This window comes from Eptatretus burgeri, unplaced genomic scaffold (genome assembly GCF_056783735.1).
Source record: "Eptatretus burgeri isolate ZD-2024b unplaced genomic scaffold, Ebu_testis_v1 Ebu_testis_scaffold_40, whole genome shotgun sequence".
Classification (NCBI taxonomy): domain Eukaryota; kingdom Metazoa; phylum Chordata; class Myxini; order Myxiniformes; family Myxinidae; genus Eptatretus; species Eptatretus burgeri.
In genome coordinates, this window is record NW_028221990.1 from 89,921 (window position 1) to 107,456 (window position 17,536).

Below are 17,536 nucleotides of genomic sequence, written 5' to 3' on the forward strand. Positions count from 1 at the left end.
AATGGAATTTTTGTGTGCTTCATCCTCCCACATAATTTTCACCATTTATTCTCGTCTGATGTTATCTCCATTTCATGACTAATTTACAGACGGATAGCCGGATGGACAACCTGAAAACATAACGCCTCCGGCTTTCAGCGAGGAGGCATAAAAATGCATTTTACAAATTTCACGTTTCACCTTCTGCAATTATTCGTGCAGTTCCTCATGAGCTGTAATCATGAGTGAACTGGCAATAACAGGGAATCTTCTGTACTTTCTTTGCAATATCACAAGGAATTTTGTGAGCAAAAATATTTCATGAAGTTCTAAACTTCACTTTTAATATTGCGCAGATTTGGAAATTGATCATCAAAATATGATTTAACCAAAAACAGTGCTCTTGATATAAAATATAATCAGTGTTTCAGAGCATTAACAGAACGATTGCATTTACTGAATCCAAAATAATGTTCTTCATGGTGTACATGGTGTCAATTCGTTCAGGAAATTTGTTTTCATTTGGTGGAGTTTCACTGGACTCACATTTGTTTCTTCTTGTTGAACATTTAGTGACAACAACATCACCTATCCTTTCCACGAAACTCTCAACAATCCCAACTCCGACACTCCCAACAACAATCCCAACTCCGACACCCTCAACAATCCCAACTCCGACACTCTCAACAACAATCCCCATGTCCTCCATGATCACTCCAACGGTCATTACGAGAGGTAAAGGAACCTGCATTTGTCTTGTTCTGTTGAGATTTTTTTGTCGGTTCAAACTGGCATCTTAAAGCCGAAACATTGAATGATCATGATCCACTTTTATAAATCTGATTTGATGATGACTGGATTAATGTTCACATATTGACATTTTTAGTGATAACAGAGCGAGAGAGCAATTTAATTTGCTTTTGTAACATTAGCGTATCTTAATTAATTATGTGTTCTGAACAGTATTCTGGCTTTGGAATTGATAATAGAAAGAATCCGAGCAACAACAGCAAGGAAATTTACGAGATATAATTTTGTTTTCTCTTCGTGCAACTCGTGCACCGCCTCCTGAAGGGAGTGGCAGAACCGGTCATTGTATTATCCTCTCTGGGACATATATATGTATATGTGGATTACATGAGATCGAGGATTTGTTCAATTCGTCTGCGGAGGGGGTGGGGGTGTGTGCAATAAAATAATGACTGTTTTTACACACATTTTTTTTTTTTGGCTTTTTCTTTTGGCTTTTTCTTGAGGAAATACTTCATGGCCAGATGCCCTTCCTGACGCCAACCCTGGTCGCCTTTTACGACACTCAGGGATATGGTACACCTATTCTTACTGGGGCATACACCAGGACCAGTACACTGGTACTCATTTTGCCGAACTCGAAGGATGGCAGGCTGAGTCAACCCCCTGGTGTTAATTCAGCAGCCAACGGAGCTTAAACTCAGAACCCTAGAATCCCAAGCCACCACCTGAACCACTAAGCCAGCACCAGGCTTGGGGTGGGGGGGGGGGTGCAATGAGAAGCACATAATGCCTCAAGTTCATCAGGTTTCCTCCTTTTCAGTTTCATGTGAAACAACAGTTTCGACTTTTTCGAAAGCTTATCAGATGTGGTTGTGGTTTCATGTTTTTTTTGGCCTCCAGGAGGGGTGTCACACAAAATGCCATGAAAATCTATTTATACACGTCATCACAGCATTTGTCCAATGGCTAAACACCCCTTGGGAAACGGGGATATTATTCCTTTTAATATTGTATTGTAATCGCATCGATATGATGCGAATGTCATTGTTGTTATTCCTTTTGTGATTGGAAGCGGCCTTGAAAATACTCCATGAAGAGCACTCCGTCTGGCTTCGTTCGGATTTAGCCCTCCACAGAAAAAACACTCTTGAAGGGGAACATTTAGACGCTGCAACTGCCGTCGTGGAACCATTCGTCCTCCCACCAAGAACGTTTGTGTGTGAAAAGTAACGACCGAATGTATCCCAGTCAGGCAGACAGACAAACGGGCACAAAATTTTGCATTTTTGATTTGATAACATTTCAAGCCACAGATCTTTCCAAGCAGGTGAAAGCTTTCAACTGTTTTTCTTTGAACGGTTCTTGGCAGTTTTTCCATTCTGTTCTTCTCATTGATGATCATCTATTACAAAATTAAACTTCGATGGTTTTTACATCACAGAGTTTGTATTGCAGTGCAAAGATTGCTAATTCGGTTTGTTACAAGAGAAGGCAGATAATGCAAGTCAACTGGTTGATTAATTTCCAATAATTGATTCCCTTTTGAACGTAGAATGCACGGGATGGGGAGATCCTCACTACACCAGCTTTGATGGAAAGAAATTTAATTTCCAAGGAACCTCCACATATGTAATGCTACAGGTAAGGTGAAGTGAGCTTGTTCAAAGAAGAGTGCAGATATTTATGATGTAAAATGACAAAGATTTTCATGAAAAACAGCAATATATTTTTGTAAATGCTTGAGAAGTTGATGAATAATTGGTGAAAACCACATCACAGACTAACAATTATAAAAATATGTATCTTTGTTCAGCTTTGCAATGAAACGAATTGGCGGGTGTTGGTAAAGAATGAGCATCGCAATGGGAAGACCAAGGTTTCCTACACCCGGGAAGTGCTCACGCAAGTGTATGGAAAGGAAGTACAGTTTTTCGGAAGCAAGCGGTTCAAGGTATTTTGTTCACAATCACATCAACATAATCAGTTTTACCTTTATTGCATTTGTTCTTTTTTTCTGATTTGTACATTGTTGGTTTGCCCGAAAACTAACTGGATTTAATTTCTTGCAGCTGGATGGGGTTCTTAAAAACATGCCGTACAAATTCTCCAATGGATCAGACTCATTCCATGTGCTCCATTGGGGTCGCTACCGTTACCTGATTACTGACTTTGGCCTTGAGGTGTTGTACGACGGTCATCATAATGTGCGAGTGCGTCTACCAAACACCTTCTCTGAGAAGGTCTGCGGCCTCTGTGGAAACATGGACAGCCAGACCAGTAACGACTTCAGAATGAAGAATGGCACGTTGACGGACAATGCGGCACATTTTGGGAACAGCTGGAAGATTGGTGATGAAAACAATGAGTATGTTGGTCTCCATTGCCTTTTTACTTTCATTAAATAAATACCTCACGACATCTTGTTTGCCATTTGTCGTGTGTTGCACTTTTTGATTGATATTATTTCATGAAGATCACAAAAACCTCAAATGAACACATCTGCAATCAATTGCGAATTTTGTTTTTGACCGAACTCACAGAGATGTTGATGATGATGGCACAATCCTTGTGCTGAACGCAACGTTGAAGGAGACAGCAAGAAGGAACGAATCTTGTGGGATGTTGCTCCTGAAGGATGGCCCTTTTGCTGCTTGCCATAGCAAGTTCGACCCACGCGTTTTCTTGGAGGACTGCGTGTTTGAATATGTTGTCCGTGATATGGTGAAGGAAGCGCTGTGTGAAGCTTTGGAGTCATACTTTGTCACCTGCTCAGCTGATGGAGTGCAAATGCAAACATGGAGGAAACCAGATCTTTGTCGTAAGATGGCATTAACTTTTTGGGATTGTCATTTTGTTTTCACAAATAACAACAGCAAATATAGCATGTGTGTGTTATTGATTAATTATTATAATTCTAATGACAGACGTTTTTATGACCAGGATTTCCTTTTCTTATCTCTCAGCTCTACAATGCCCATCAAATAGCTCTTACACAATGTGCGTTCCCGACACTGTTGCAACTTGTTCCAACTCTGAAATGAAAGAATTACAACAGAGCACTTGCGTTGAGGGCTGTGAATGTGATGCTGGCCTTGTTTGGGATGTGGATCATTGTATCACGGAAGTGGAATGTGGATGTATGCAGGACAACAGTTATTACAATGTGAGTATCAGGACAAATGAATAAAAACCCTCCACTGGAGAGTCACACAACAATGAATCGTGAATGTTTTGTTTTTGCGATCATGTTGTTTGCAACTTTGGATTGTCATGAAATTGTATCGGCAAGGATGACACTGAGGATTTCTCCACAGTTCAATGAGTCCTTCATTACTGAGGGTTGCAGTCAACAGTGCACCTGCCAAACCGGTGGAAATATCAGCTGTGTATCTTTCACGTGTGACTTGAACGTCAATCACTGCAAAGTGAAAGAAGATGGAATCTTGGGCTGTGTTCCAATAGGTAAGATTTAAGCAAAGGGAAGTGGCATCTGCTTTGAGAGGAAACATTTCTTTTCACTTTTTCTTCCATCCTCTCCCTGAGCAGAAACAATCATCTCCTCTTGCAAATAATTTAATTTGTTTGTATAATATATGTGAAAGTAAAACTCAATCATCATGACAATTGTTGGAAATGTAAAACATTCCTCATGGACTCGGATTTTCTTCTCTCTTTCAACGATTGAATTGAAAGTTTCTTCATTGAATGGAATATCTTGCTCGAATTCATGAACTGGTTGTCAGTAATCAACTCTAAGGTTTGTCTTTATTATACGTATTTCCTTCATGGTGACGTTTTCATTGTTGATGTTCAAACAAATGTCTGCAGCTTCTCACTATTTTCACATATCATTGTGTTGCTTTGGTCTGTTGCAAATGATGGAAGATATTTTCGTCTTTTGTTTCAATCACAATTCTCAAGGGACTGCGTTTTCACCAGAACTCATATGTGATCCACAATGCTTGCTTGCATCATGCTTTTCATCATTTGAATATGTTTGTGTGTTTGTGAAACAAAACCCTCTTGTGACTATTCCTGACATTTTGCTCGCTTTCTTTGGAAAAAGATTGCAGCAAGTGAGGTTAGCGTCGCTTCGATTGAAGTTGTGGGAAAATTTGCCTGCACTTAAAAATATTTACCAGATCCTTTAAGCTTCTTTGTCCCAATTGTGGAGGAATAGAGGGAATGCAGATCAACTGTAAAGCACATCAAATTCCACTGCCCGACTTAACACTACTTAACACAAACAAAGGGGTGAGGTGTAAGATCACATCACAAAAGTGAGAATAATATAAAAAGTAAAGAGGTGCAACATTGCTGTGCTGTTTGTTGTTCACGTGGTTGTGTGTAACTTATATTTTGCCATTTGCTTATTCCATTTTTTTATTGCCTTTCTTCTTCATGTGAAAGTTTTTTTTTTCATGTCATATTTTACACATCATGTGTGCATAAGGTCCTCCATGAGAGTCAACAACAATGGGTTCATGACTATTTACCCCATTTTTCAGGTGGTTGTTCAAATGTTGGCATTCCTCCATTTGGCTCTGTCCATGGTGTCAGCTTCCTGGAGACCCAAACATTCTGTATCTTTCTCGACTTTTTCAATCCATGTGTTTTTTGGATGTTCTGTCGATTTTCTTCCTTTAATCACGATCATTACTCCTTTCTTTGTAATCTCATCTTCTCACATTCATTGCACATGACCACAACAGTTGCATCATCCATTCTGAAGCTCTTCTTCATCAGCATTGATATTTAATCTCTTCATCATTTCTGAGCTGTTCTTTCTTTCAGAGACAATCCATTTGTCCATCGTATTATTGTAATTTCTGCCCTTTCCATTAGTTTTGCCATCTTTCATCTGCATTGCCCATGTTTCTCCTCCACGCATCAATCTTTTCCACAAAACTCTCAACAATGGAAATCCTGACAGAGCAGTGTGATGCAGCCTTTATTAACTCAAACCTTTGCAGAGAATGGAATTTTTGTGTGCTTCATCCTCCCACATAATTTTCACCATTTATTCTCGTCTGATGTTATCTCCATTTCATGACTAATTTACAGACGGATAGCCGGATGGACAACCTGAAAACATAACGCCTCCGGCTTTCAGCGAGGGAGGCATAAAAATGCATTTTACAAATTTCACGTTTCACCTTCTGCAATTATTCGTGCAGTTCCTCATGAGCTGTAATCATGAGTGAACTGGCAATAACAGGGAATCTTCTGTACTTTCTTTGCAATATCACAAGGAATTTTGTGAGCAAAAATATTTCATGAAGTTCTAAACTTCACTTTTAATATTGCGCAGATTTGGAAATTGATCATCAAAATATGATTTAACCAAAAACAGTGCTCTTGATATAAAATATAATCAGTGTTTCAGAGCATTAACAGAACGATTGCATTTACTGAATCCAAAATAATGTTCTTCATGGTGTACATGGTGTCAATTCGTTCAGGAAATTTGTTTTCATTTGGTGGAGTTTCACTGGACTCACATTTGTTTCTTCTTGTTGAACATTTAGTGACAACAACATCACCTATCCTTTCCACGAAACTCTCAACAATCCCAACTCCGACACTCCCAACAACAATCCCAACTCCGACACTCTCAACAACAATCCCCATGTCCTCCATGACCACTCCAACGGTCATTACGAGAGGTAAAGGAACCTGCATTTGTCTTGTTCTGTTGAGATTTTTTGTCGGTTCAAACTGGCATCTTAAAGCCGAAACATTGAATGATCATGATCCACTTTTATAAATCTGATTTGATGATGACTGGATTAATGTTCACATATTGACATTTTTAGTGATAACAGAGCGAGAGAGCAATTTAATTTGCTTTTGTAACATTAGCGTATCTTAATTAATTATGTGTTCTGAACAGTATTCTGGCTTTGGAATTGATAATAGAAAGAATCCGAGCAACAACAGCAAGGAAATTTACGAGATATAATTTTGTTTTCTCTTCGTGCAACTCGTGCACCGCCTCCTGAAGGGAGTGGCAGAACCGGTCATTGTATTATCCTCTCTGGGACATATATATGTATATGTGGATTACATGAGATCGAGGATTTGTTCAATTCGTCTGCGGAGGGTGGGGGGGTGTGTGCAATAAAATAATGACTGTTTTTACACACATTTTTTTTTTTTTGGCTTTTTCTTTTGGCTTTTCTTGAGGAAATACTTCATGGCCAGATGCCCTTCCTGACGCCAACCCTGGTCGCCTTTTACGACACTCAGGGATATGGTACACCTATTCTTACTGGGGCATACACCAGGACCAGTACACTGGTACTCATTTTGCCGAACTCGAAGGATGGCAGGCTGAGTCAACCCCCTGGTGTTAATTCAGCAGCCAACGGAGCTTAAACTCAGAACCCTAGAATCCCAAGCCACCACCCGAACCACTAAGCCAGCACCAGGCTTGGGGTGGGGGGAGGTGCAATGAGAAGCACATAATGCCTCAAGTTCATCAGGTTTCCTCCTTTTCAGTTTCATGTGAAACAACAGTTTCGACTTTTTCGAAAGCTTATCAGATGTGGTTGTGGTTTCATGTTTTTTGGCCTCCAGGAGGGGTGTCACACAAAATGCCATGAAAATCTATTTATACACGTCATCACAGCATTTGTCCAATGGCTAAACACCCCTTGGGAAACGGGGATATTATTCCTTTTAATATTGTATTGTAATAGCATCGATATGATGCGAATGTCATTGTTGTTATTCCTTTTGTGATTGGAAGCGGCCTTGAAAATACTCCATGAAGAGCACTCCGTTTGGCTTCGTTCGGATTTAGGCATCCACAGAAAAACCACTCTTGAAGGGGAACATTTAGACGCTGCAACTGCCGTCGTGGAACCATTCGTCCTCCCACCAAGAACGTTTGTGTGTGAAAAGTAACGACCGAATGTATCCCAGTCAGGCAGACAGACAAACGGGCACAAAATTTTGCATTTTTGATTTGATAACATTTCAAGCCACAGATCTTTCCAAGCAGGTGAAAGCTTTCAACTGTTTTTCTTTGAACGGTTCTTGGCAGTTTTTCCATTCTGTTCTTCTCATTGATGATCATCTATTACAAAATTAAACTTCGATGGTTTTTACATCACAGAGTTTGTATTGCAGTGCAAAGATTGCTAATTCGGTTTGTTACAAGAGAAGGCAGATAATGCAAGTCAACTGGTTGATTAATTTCCAATAATTGATTCCCTTTTGAACGTAGAATGCACGGGATGGGGAGATCCTCACTACACCAGCTTTGATGGAAAGAAATTTAATTTCCAAGGAACCTCCACATATGTAATGCTACAGGTAAGGTGAAGTGAGCTTGTTCAAAGAAGAGTGCAGATATTTATGATGTAAAATGACAAAGATTTTCATGAAAAACAGCAATATATTTTTGTAAATGCTTGAGAAGTTGATGAATAATTGGTGAAAACCACATCACAGACTAACAATTATAAAAATATGTATCTTTGTTCAGCTTTGCAATGAAACGAATTGGCGGGTGTTGGTAAAGAATGAGCATCGCAATGGGAAGACCAAGGTTTCCTACACCCGGGAAGTGCTCACGCAAGTGTATGGAAAGGAAGTACAGTTTTTCGGAAGCAAGCGGTTCAAGGTATTTTGTTCACAATCACATCAACATAATCAGTTTTACCTTTATTGCATTTGTTCTTTTTCTGATTTGTACATTGTTGGTTTGCCCAAAAACTAACTGGATTTAATTTCTTGCAGCTGGATGGGGTTCTTAAAAACATGCCATACAAATTCTCCAATGGATCAGACTCATTCCATGTGCTCCATTGGGGTCGCTACCGTTACCTGATTACTGACTTTGGCCTTGAGGTGTTGTACGACGGTCATCATAATGTGCGAGTGCGTCTACCAAACACCTTCTCTGAGAAGGTCTGCGGCCTCTGTGGAAACATGGACAGCCAGACCAGTAACGACTTCAGAATGAAGAATGGCACGTTGACGGACAATGCGGCACATTTTGGGAACAGCTGGAAGATTGGTGATGAAAACAATGAGTATGTTGGTCTCCATTGCCTTTTTACTTTCATTAAATAAATACCTCACGACATCTTGTTTGCCATTTGTCGTGTGTTGCACTTTTTGATTGATATTATTTCATGAAGATCACAAAAACCTCAAATGAACACATCTGCAATCAATTGCGAATTTTGTTTTTGACCGAACTCACAGAGATGTTGATGATGATGGCACAATCCTTGTGCTGAACGCAACGTTGAAGGAGACAGCAAGAAGGAACGAATCTTGTGGGATGTTGCTCCTGAAGGATGGCCCTTTTGCTGCTTGCCATAGCAAGTTCGACCCACGCGTTTTCTTGGAGGACTGCGTGTTTGAATATGTTGTCCGTGATATGGTGAAGGAAGCGCTGTGTGAAGCTTTGGAGTCATACTTTGTCACCTGCTCAGCTGATGGAGTGCAAATGCAAACATGGAGGAAACCAGATCTTTGTCGTAAGATGGCATTAACTTTTTGGGATTGTCATTTTGTTTTCACAAATAACAACAGCAAATATAGCATGTGTGTGTAATTGATTTATTATTATAATTCTAATGACAGACGTTTTTATGACCAGGATTTCCTTTTCTTATCTCTCAGCTCTACAATGCCCATCAAATAGCTCTTACACAATGTGCGTTCCCGACACTGTTGCAACTTGTTCCAACTCTGAAATGAAAGAATTACAACAGAGCACTTGCGTTGAGGGCTGTGAATGTGATGCTGGCCTTGTTTGGGATGTGGATCATTGTATCACGGAAGTGGAATGTGGATGTATGCAGGACAACAGTTATTACAATGTGAGTATCGGGACAAATGAATAAAAACCCTCCACTGGAGAGTCACACAACAATGAATCGTGAATGTTTTGTTTTTGCGATCATGTTGTTTGCAACTTTGGATTGTCATGAAATTGTATCGGCAAGGATGACACTGAGGATTTCTCCACAGTTCAATGAGTCCTTCATTACTGAGGGTTGCAGTCAACAGTGCACCTGCCAAACCGGTGGAAATATCAGCTGTGTATCTTTCACGTGTGACTTGAACGTCAATCACTGCAAAGTGAAAGAAGATGGAATCTTGGGCTGTGTTCCAATAGGTAAGATTTAAGCAAAGGGAAGTGGCATCTGCTTTGAGAGGAAACATTTCTTTTCACTTTTTCTTCCATCCTCTCCCTGAGCAGAAACAATCCTCTCCTCTTGCAAATAATTTAATTTGTTTGTATAATATATGTGAAAGTAAAACTCAATCATGATGGCAATTGTTGGAAATGTAAAACATTCCTCATGGACTCGGATTTTCTTCTCTCTTTCAACGATTGAATTGAAAGTTTCTTCATTGAATGGAATATCTTGCTCGAATTCATGAACTGGTTGTCAGTAATCAACTCTAAGGTTTGTCTTTATTATACGTATTTCCTTCATGGTGACGTTTTCATTGTTGATGTTCAAACAAATGTCTGCAGCTTCTCACTATTTTCACATATCATTGTGTTGCTTTGGTCTGTTGCAAATGATGGAAGATATTTTCGTCTTTTTGTTTCAATCACAATTCTCAAGGGACTGCGTTTTCACCAGAACTCATATGTGATCCACAATGCTTGCTTGCATCATGCTTTTCATCATTTGAATATGTTTGTGTGTTTGTGAAACAAAACCCTCTTGTGACTATTCCTGACATTTTGCTCGCTTTCTTTGGAAAAAGATTGCAGCAAGTGAGGTTAGCGCGTCGCTTCGATTGAAGTTGTGGGAAAATTTGCCTGCACTTAAAAATATTTACCAGATCCTTTAAGCTTCTTTGTCCCAATTGTGGAGGAATAGAGGGAATGCAGATCAACTGTAAAGCACATCAAATTCCACTGCCCGACTTAACACTACTTAACACAAACAAAGGGGTGAGGTGTAAGATCACATCACAAAAGTGAGAATAATATAATAAGTAAAGAGATGCAACATTGCTGTGCTGTTTGTTGTTCACCTGGTTGTGTGTAACTTATATTTTGCCATTTGCTTACTCCATTTTTTTTATTGCCTTTCTTCTTCATGTGAAAGTTTTTTTTCATGTCATGTTTTACACATCATGTGTGCATAAGGTCCTCCGTGAGAGTCAACAACAATGGGTTCATGACTATTTACCCCATTTTTCAGGTGGTTGTTCAAATGTTGGCATTCCTCCATTTGGCTCTGTCCATGGTGTCAGCTTCCTGGAGACCCAAACATTCTGTATCTTTCTCGACTTTTTCAATCCATGTGTTTTTTGGATGTTCTGTCGATTTTCTTCCTTTAATCACGATCATTACTCCTTTCTTTGTAATCTCATCTTCTCACATTCATTGCACATGACCACAACAGTTGCATCATCCATTCTGAAGCTCTTCTTCATCAGCATTGATATTTAATCTCTTCCTCATTTCTGAGCTGTTCTTTCTTTCAGAGACAATCCATTTGTCCATCGTATTATTGTAATTTCTGCCCTTTCCATTAGTTTTGCCATCTTTCATCTGCATTGCCCATGTTTCTCCTCCACGCATCAATCTTTTCCACAAAACTCTCAACAATGGAAATCCTGACAGAGCAGTGTGATGCAGCCTTTATTAACTCAAACCTTTGCAGAGAATGGAATTTTTGTGTGCTTCATCCTCCCACATAATTTTCACCATTTATTCTCGTCTGATGTTATCTCCATTTCATGACTAATTTACAGACGGATAGCCGGATGGACAACCTGAAAACATAACGCCTCCGGCTTTCAGCGAGGGAGGCATAAAAATGCATTTTACAAATTTCACGTTTCACCTGCAATTATTCGTGCAGTTCCTCATGAGCTGTAATCATGAGTGAACTGGCAATAACAGGGAATCTTCTGTACTTTCTTTGCAATATCACAAGGAATTTTGTGAGCAAAAATATTTCATGAAGTTCTAAACTTCACTTTTAATATTGCACAGATTTGGAAATCCATCATCAAAATATGATTTAACCAAAAACAGTGCTCTTGATATAAAATATAATCAGTGTTTCAGAGCATTAACAGAACGATTGCATTTACTGAATCCAAAATAATGTTCTTCATGGTGTACATGGTGTCAATTCGTTCAGGAAATTTGTTTTCATTTGGTGGAGTTTCACTGGACTCACATTTGTTTCTTCTTGTTGAACATTTAGTGACAACAACATCACCTATCCTTTCCACGAAACTCTCAACAATCCCAACTCCGACACTCCCAACAACAATCCCAACTCCGACACCCTCAACAATCCCAACTCCGACACTCTCAACAACAATCCCCATGTCCTCCATGACCACTCCAACGGTCATTACGAGAGGTAAAGGAACCTGCATTTGTCTTGTTCTGTTGAGATTTTTTTGTCGGTTCAAACTGGCATCTTAAAGCCGAAACATTGAATGATCATGATCCACTTTTATAAATCTGATTTGATGATGACTGGATTAATGTTCACATATTGACATTTTTAGTGATAACAGAGCGAGAGAGCAATTTAATTTGCTTTTGTAACATTAGCGTATCTTAATTAATTATGTGTTCTGAACAGTATTCTGGCTTTGGAATTGATAATAGAAAGAATCCGAGCAACAACAGCAAGGAAATTTACGAGATATAATTTTGTTTTCTCTTCGTGCAACTCGTGCACCGCCTCCTGAAGGGAGTGGCAGAACCGGTCATTGTATTATCCTCTCTGGGACATATATATGTATATGTGGATTACATGAGATCGAGGATTTGTTCAATTCGTCTGCGGAGGGGGTGGGGTTTGTGTGCAATAAAATAATGACTGTTTTTACACACATTTTTTTTTTTTGGCTTTTTCTTTTGGCTTTTTCTTGAGGAAATACTTCATGGCCAGATGCCCTTCCTGACGCCAACCCTGGTCGCCTTTTACGACACTCAGGGATATGGTACACCTATTCTTACTGGGGCATACACCAGGACCAGTACACTGGTACTCATTTTGCCGAACTCGAAGGATGGCAGGCTGAGTCAACCCCCTGGTGTTAATTCAGCAGCCAACGGAGCTTAAACTCAGAACCCTAGAATCCCAAGCCACCACCCGAACCACTAAGCCAGCACCAGGCTTGGGGTGGGGGGAGGTGCAATGAGAAGCACATAATGCCTCAAGTTCATCAGGTTTCCTCCTTTTCAGTTTCATGTGAAACAACAGTTTCGACTTTTTCGAAAGCTTATCAGATGTGGTTGTGGTTTCATGTTTTTTTTGGCCTCCAGGAGGGGTGTCACACAAAATGCCATGAAAATCTATTTATACACGTCATCACAGCATTTGTCCAATGGCTAAACACCCCTTGGGAAACGGGGATATTATTCCTTTTAATATTGTATTGTAATAGCATCGATATGATGCGAATGTCATTGTTGTTATTCCTTTTGTGATTGGAAGCGGCCTTGAAAATACTCCATGAAGAGCACTCCGTCTGGCTTCGTTCGGATTTAGCCCTCCACAGAAAAAAACACTCTTGAAGGGGAACATTTAGACGCTGCAACTGCCGTCGTGGAACCATTCGTCCTCCCACCAAGAACGTTTGTGTGTGAAAAGTAACGACCGAATGTATCCCAGTCAGGCAGACAGACAAACGGGCACAAAATTTTGCATTTTTGATTTGATAACATTTCAAGCCACAGATCTTTCCAAGCAGGTGAAAGCTTTCAACTGTTTTTCTTTGAACGGTTCTTGGCAGTTTTTCCATTCTGTTCTTCTCATTGATGATCATCTATTACAAAATTAAACTTCGATGGTTTTTACATCACAGAGTTTGTATTGCAGTGCAAAGATTGCTAATTCGGTTTGTTACAAGAGAAGGCAGATAATGCAAGTCAACTGGTTGATTAATTTCCAATAATTGATTCCCTTTTGAACGTAGAATGCACGGGATGGGGAGATCCTCACTACACCAGCTTTGATGGAAAGAAATTTAATTTCCAAGGAACCTCCACATATGTAATGCTACAGGTAAGGTGAAGTGAGCTTGTTCAAAGAAGAGTGCAGATATTTATGATGTAAAATGACAAAGATTTTCATGAAAAACAGCAATATATTTTTGTAAATGCTTGAGAAGTTGATGAATAATTGGTGAAAACCACATCACAGACTAACAATTATAAAAATATGTATCTTTGTTCAGCTTTGCAATGAAACGAATTGGCGGGTGTTGGTAAAGAATGAGCATCGCAATGGGAAGACCAAGGTTTCCTACACCCGGGAAGTGCTCACGCAAGTGTATGGAAAGGAAGTACAGTTTTTCGGAAGCAAGCGGTTCAAGGTATTTTGTTCACAATCACATCAACATAATCAGTTTTACCTTTATTGCATTTGTTCTTTTTTTCTGATTTGTACATTGTTGGTTTGCCCGAAAACTAACTGGATTTAATTTCTTGCAGCTGGATGGGGTTCTTAAAAACATGCCATACAAATTCTCCAATGGATCAGACTCATTCCATGTGCTCCATTGGGGTCGCTACCGTTACCTGATTACTGACTTTGGCCTCGAGGTGTTGTACGACGGTCATCATTATGTGCGAGTGCGTCTACCAAACACCTTCTCTGAGAAGGTCTGCGGCCTCTGTGGAAACATGGACAGCCAGACCAGTAACGACTTCAGAATGAAGAATGGCACGTTGACGGACAATGCGGCACATTTTGGGAACAGCTGGAAGATTGGTGATGAAAACAATGAGTATGTTGGTCTCCATTGCCTTTTTACTTTCATTAAATAAATACCTCACGACATCTTGTTTGCCATTTGTCGTGTGTTGCACTTTTTGATTGATATTATTTCATGAAGATCACAAAAACCTCAAATGAACACATCTGCAATCAATTGCGAATTTTGTTTTTGACCGAACTCACAGAGATGTTGATGATGATGGCACAATCCTTGTGCTGAACGCAACGTTGAAGGAGACAGCAAGAAGGAACGAATCTTGTGGGATGTTGCTCCTGAAGGATGGCCCTTTTGCTGCTTGCCATAGCAAGTTCGACCCACGCGTTTTCTTGGAGGACTGCGTGTTTGAATATGTTGTCCGTGATATGGTGAAGGAAGCGCTGTGTGAAGCTTTGGAGTCATACTTTGTCACCTGCTCAGCTGATGGAGTGCAAATGCAAACATGGAGGAAACCAGATCTTTGTCGTAAGATGGCATTAACTTTTTGGGATTGTCATTTTGTTTTCACAAATAACAACAGCAAATATAGCATGTGTGTGTTATTGATTAATTATTATAATTCTAATGACAGACGTTTTTATGACCAGGATTTCCTTTTCTTATCTCTCAGCTCTACAATGCCCATCAAATAGCTCTTACACAATGTGCGTTCCCGACACTGTTGCAACTTGTTCCAACTCTGAAATGAAAGAATTACAACAGAGCACTTGCGTTGAGGGCTGTGAATGTGATGCTGGCCTTGTTTGGGATGTGGATCATTGTATCACGGAAGTGGAATGTGGATGTATGCAGGACAACAGTTATTACAACGTGAGTATCGGGACAAATGAATAAAAACCCTCCACTGGAGAGTCACACAACAATGAATCGTGAATGTTTTGTTTTTGCGATCATGTTGTTTGCAACTTTGGATTGTCATGAAATTGTATCGGCAAGGATGACACTGAGGATTTCTCCACAGTTCAATGAGTCCTTCATTACTGAGGGTTGCAGTCAACAGTGCACCTGCCAAACCGGTGGAAATATCAGCTGTGTATCTTTCACGTGTGACTTGAACGTCAATCACTGCAAAGTGAAAGAAGATGGAATCTTGGGCTGTGTTCCAATAGGTAAGATTTAAGCAAAGGGAAGTGGCATCTGCTTTGAGAGGAAACATTTCTTTTCACTTTTTCTTCCATCCTCTCCCTGAGCAGAAACAATCATCTCCTCTTGCAAATAATTTAATTTGTTTGTATAATATATGTGAAAGTAAAACTCAATCATCATGACAATTGTTGGAAATGTAAAACATTCCTCATGGACTCGGATTTTCTTCTCTCTTTCAACGATTGAATTGAAAGTTTCTTCATTGAATGGAATATCTTGCTCGAATTCATGAACTGGTTGTCAGTAATCAACTCTAAGGTTTGTCTTTATTATACGTATTTCCTTCATGGTGACGTTTTCATTGTTGATGTTCAAACAAATGTCTGCAGCTTCTCACTATTTTCACATATCATTGTGTTGCTTTGGTCTGTTGCAAATGATGGAAGATATTTTCGTCTTTTTGTTTCAATCACAATTCTCAAGGGACTGCGTTTTCACCAGAACTCATATGTGATCCACAATGCTTGCTTGCATCATGCTTTTCATCATTTGAATATGTTTGTGTGTTTGTGAAACAAAACCCTCTTGTGACTATTCCTGACATTTTGCTCGCTTTCTTTGGAAAAAGATTGCAGCAAGTGAGGTTAGCGCGTCGCTTCGATTGAAGTTGTGGGAAAATTTGCCTGCACTTAAAAATATTTACCAGATCCTTTAAGCTTCTTTGTCCCAATTGTGGAGGAATAGAGGGAATGCAGATCAACTGTAAAGCACATCAAATTCCACTGCCCGACTTAACACTACTTAACACAAACAAAGGGGTGAGGTGTAAGATCACATCACAAATGTGAGAATAATATAAAAAGTAAAGAGGTGCAACATTGCTGTGCTGTTTGTTGTTCACGTGGTTGTGTGTAACTTATATTTTGCCATTTGCTTATTCCATTTTTTTATTGCCTTTCTTCTTCATGTGAAAGTTTTTTTTTTCATGTCATGTTTTACACATCATGTGTGCATAAGGTCCTCCGTGAGAGTCAACAACAATGGGTTCATGACTATTTACCCCATTTTTCAGGTGGTTGTTCAAATGTTGGCATTCCTCCATTTGGCTCTGTCCATGGTGTCAGCTTCCTGGAGACCCAAACATTCTGTATCTTTCTCGACTTTTTCAATCCATGTGTTTTTTGGATGTTCTGTCGATTTTCTTCCTTTAATCACGATCATTACTCCTTTCTTTGTAATCTCATCTTCTCACATTCATTGCACATGACCACAACAGTTGCATCATCCATTCTGAAGCTCTTCTTCATCAGCATTGATATTTAATCTCTTCATCATTTCTGAGCTGTTCTTTCTTTCAGAGACAATCCATTTGTCCATCGTATTATTGTAATTTCTGCCCTTTCCATTAGTTTTGCCATCTTTCATCTGCATTGCCCATGTTTCTCCTCCACGCATCAATCTTTTCCACAAAACTCTCAACAATGGAAATCCTGACAGAGCAGTGTGATGCAGCCTTTATTAACTCAAACCTTTGCAGAGAATGGAATTTTTGTGTGCTTCATCCTCCCACATAATTTTCACCATTTATTCTCGTCTGATGTTATCTCCATTTCATGACTAATTTACAGACGGATAGCCGGATGGACAACCTGAAAACATAACGCCTCCGGCTTTCAGCGAGGAGGCATAAAAATGCATTTTACAAATTTCACGTTTCACCTTCTGCAATTATTCGTGCAGTTCCTCATGAGCTGTAATCATGAGTGAACTGGCAATAACAGGGAATCTTCTGTACTTTCTTTGCAATATCACAAGGAATTTTGTGAGCAAAAATATTTCATGAAGTTCTAAACTTCACTTTTAATATTGCGCAGATTTGGAAATTGATCATCAAAATATGATTTAACCAAAAACAGTGCTCTTGATATAAAATATAATCAGTGTTTCAGAGCATTAACAGAACGATTGCATTTACTGAATC

General features: G+C 39.5%; 1 protein-coding gene across 1 annotated transcript in view; it reads left to right on the forward strand.

Moving 5' to 3' along the window:
* The window catches only part of LOC147007715 (IgGFc-binding protein-like), a gene marked incomplete at its 3' end in the record, with an annotated part of 83,997 nt that overhangs the window by 29,143 nt on the left and 37,318 nt on the right, over nt 1–17,536 (forward strand). The window contains 21 exon segments of the mRNA XM_085866546.1: nt 553–714; nt 2,285–2,373; nt 2,546–2,683; nt 2,802–3,097; nt 3,273–3,550; nt 3,696–3,895; nt 4,047–4,194; nt 6,261–6,398; nt 7,964–8,052; nt 8,225–8,362; nt 8,479–8,774; nt 8,950–9,227; nt 9,373–9,572; nt 9,724–9,871; nt 11,937–12,098; nt 13,669–13,757; nt 13,930–14,067; nt 14,186–14,481; nt 14,657–14,934; nt 15,080–15,279; nt 15,431–15,578. Coding sequence (XP_085722672.1) covers nt 553–714; nt 2,285–2,373; nt 2,546–2,683; nt 2,802–3,097; nt 3,273–3,550; nt 3,696–3,895; nt 4,047–4,194; nt 6,261–6,398; nt 7,964–8,052; nt 8,225–8,362; nt 8,479–8,774; nt 8,950–9,227; nt 9,373–9,572; nt 9,724–9,871; nt 11,937–12,098; nt 13,669–13,757; nt 13,930–14,067; nt 14,186–14,481; nt 14,657–14,934; nt 15,080–15,279; nt 15,431–15,578 — 3,909 coding nt within the window.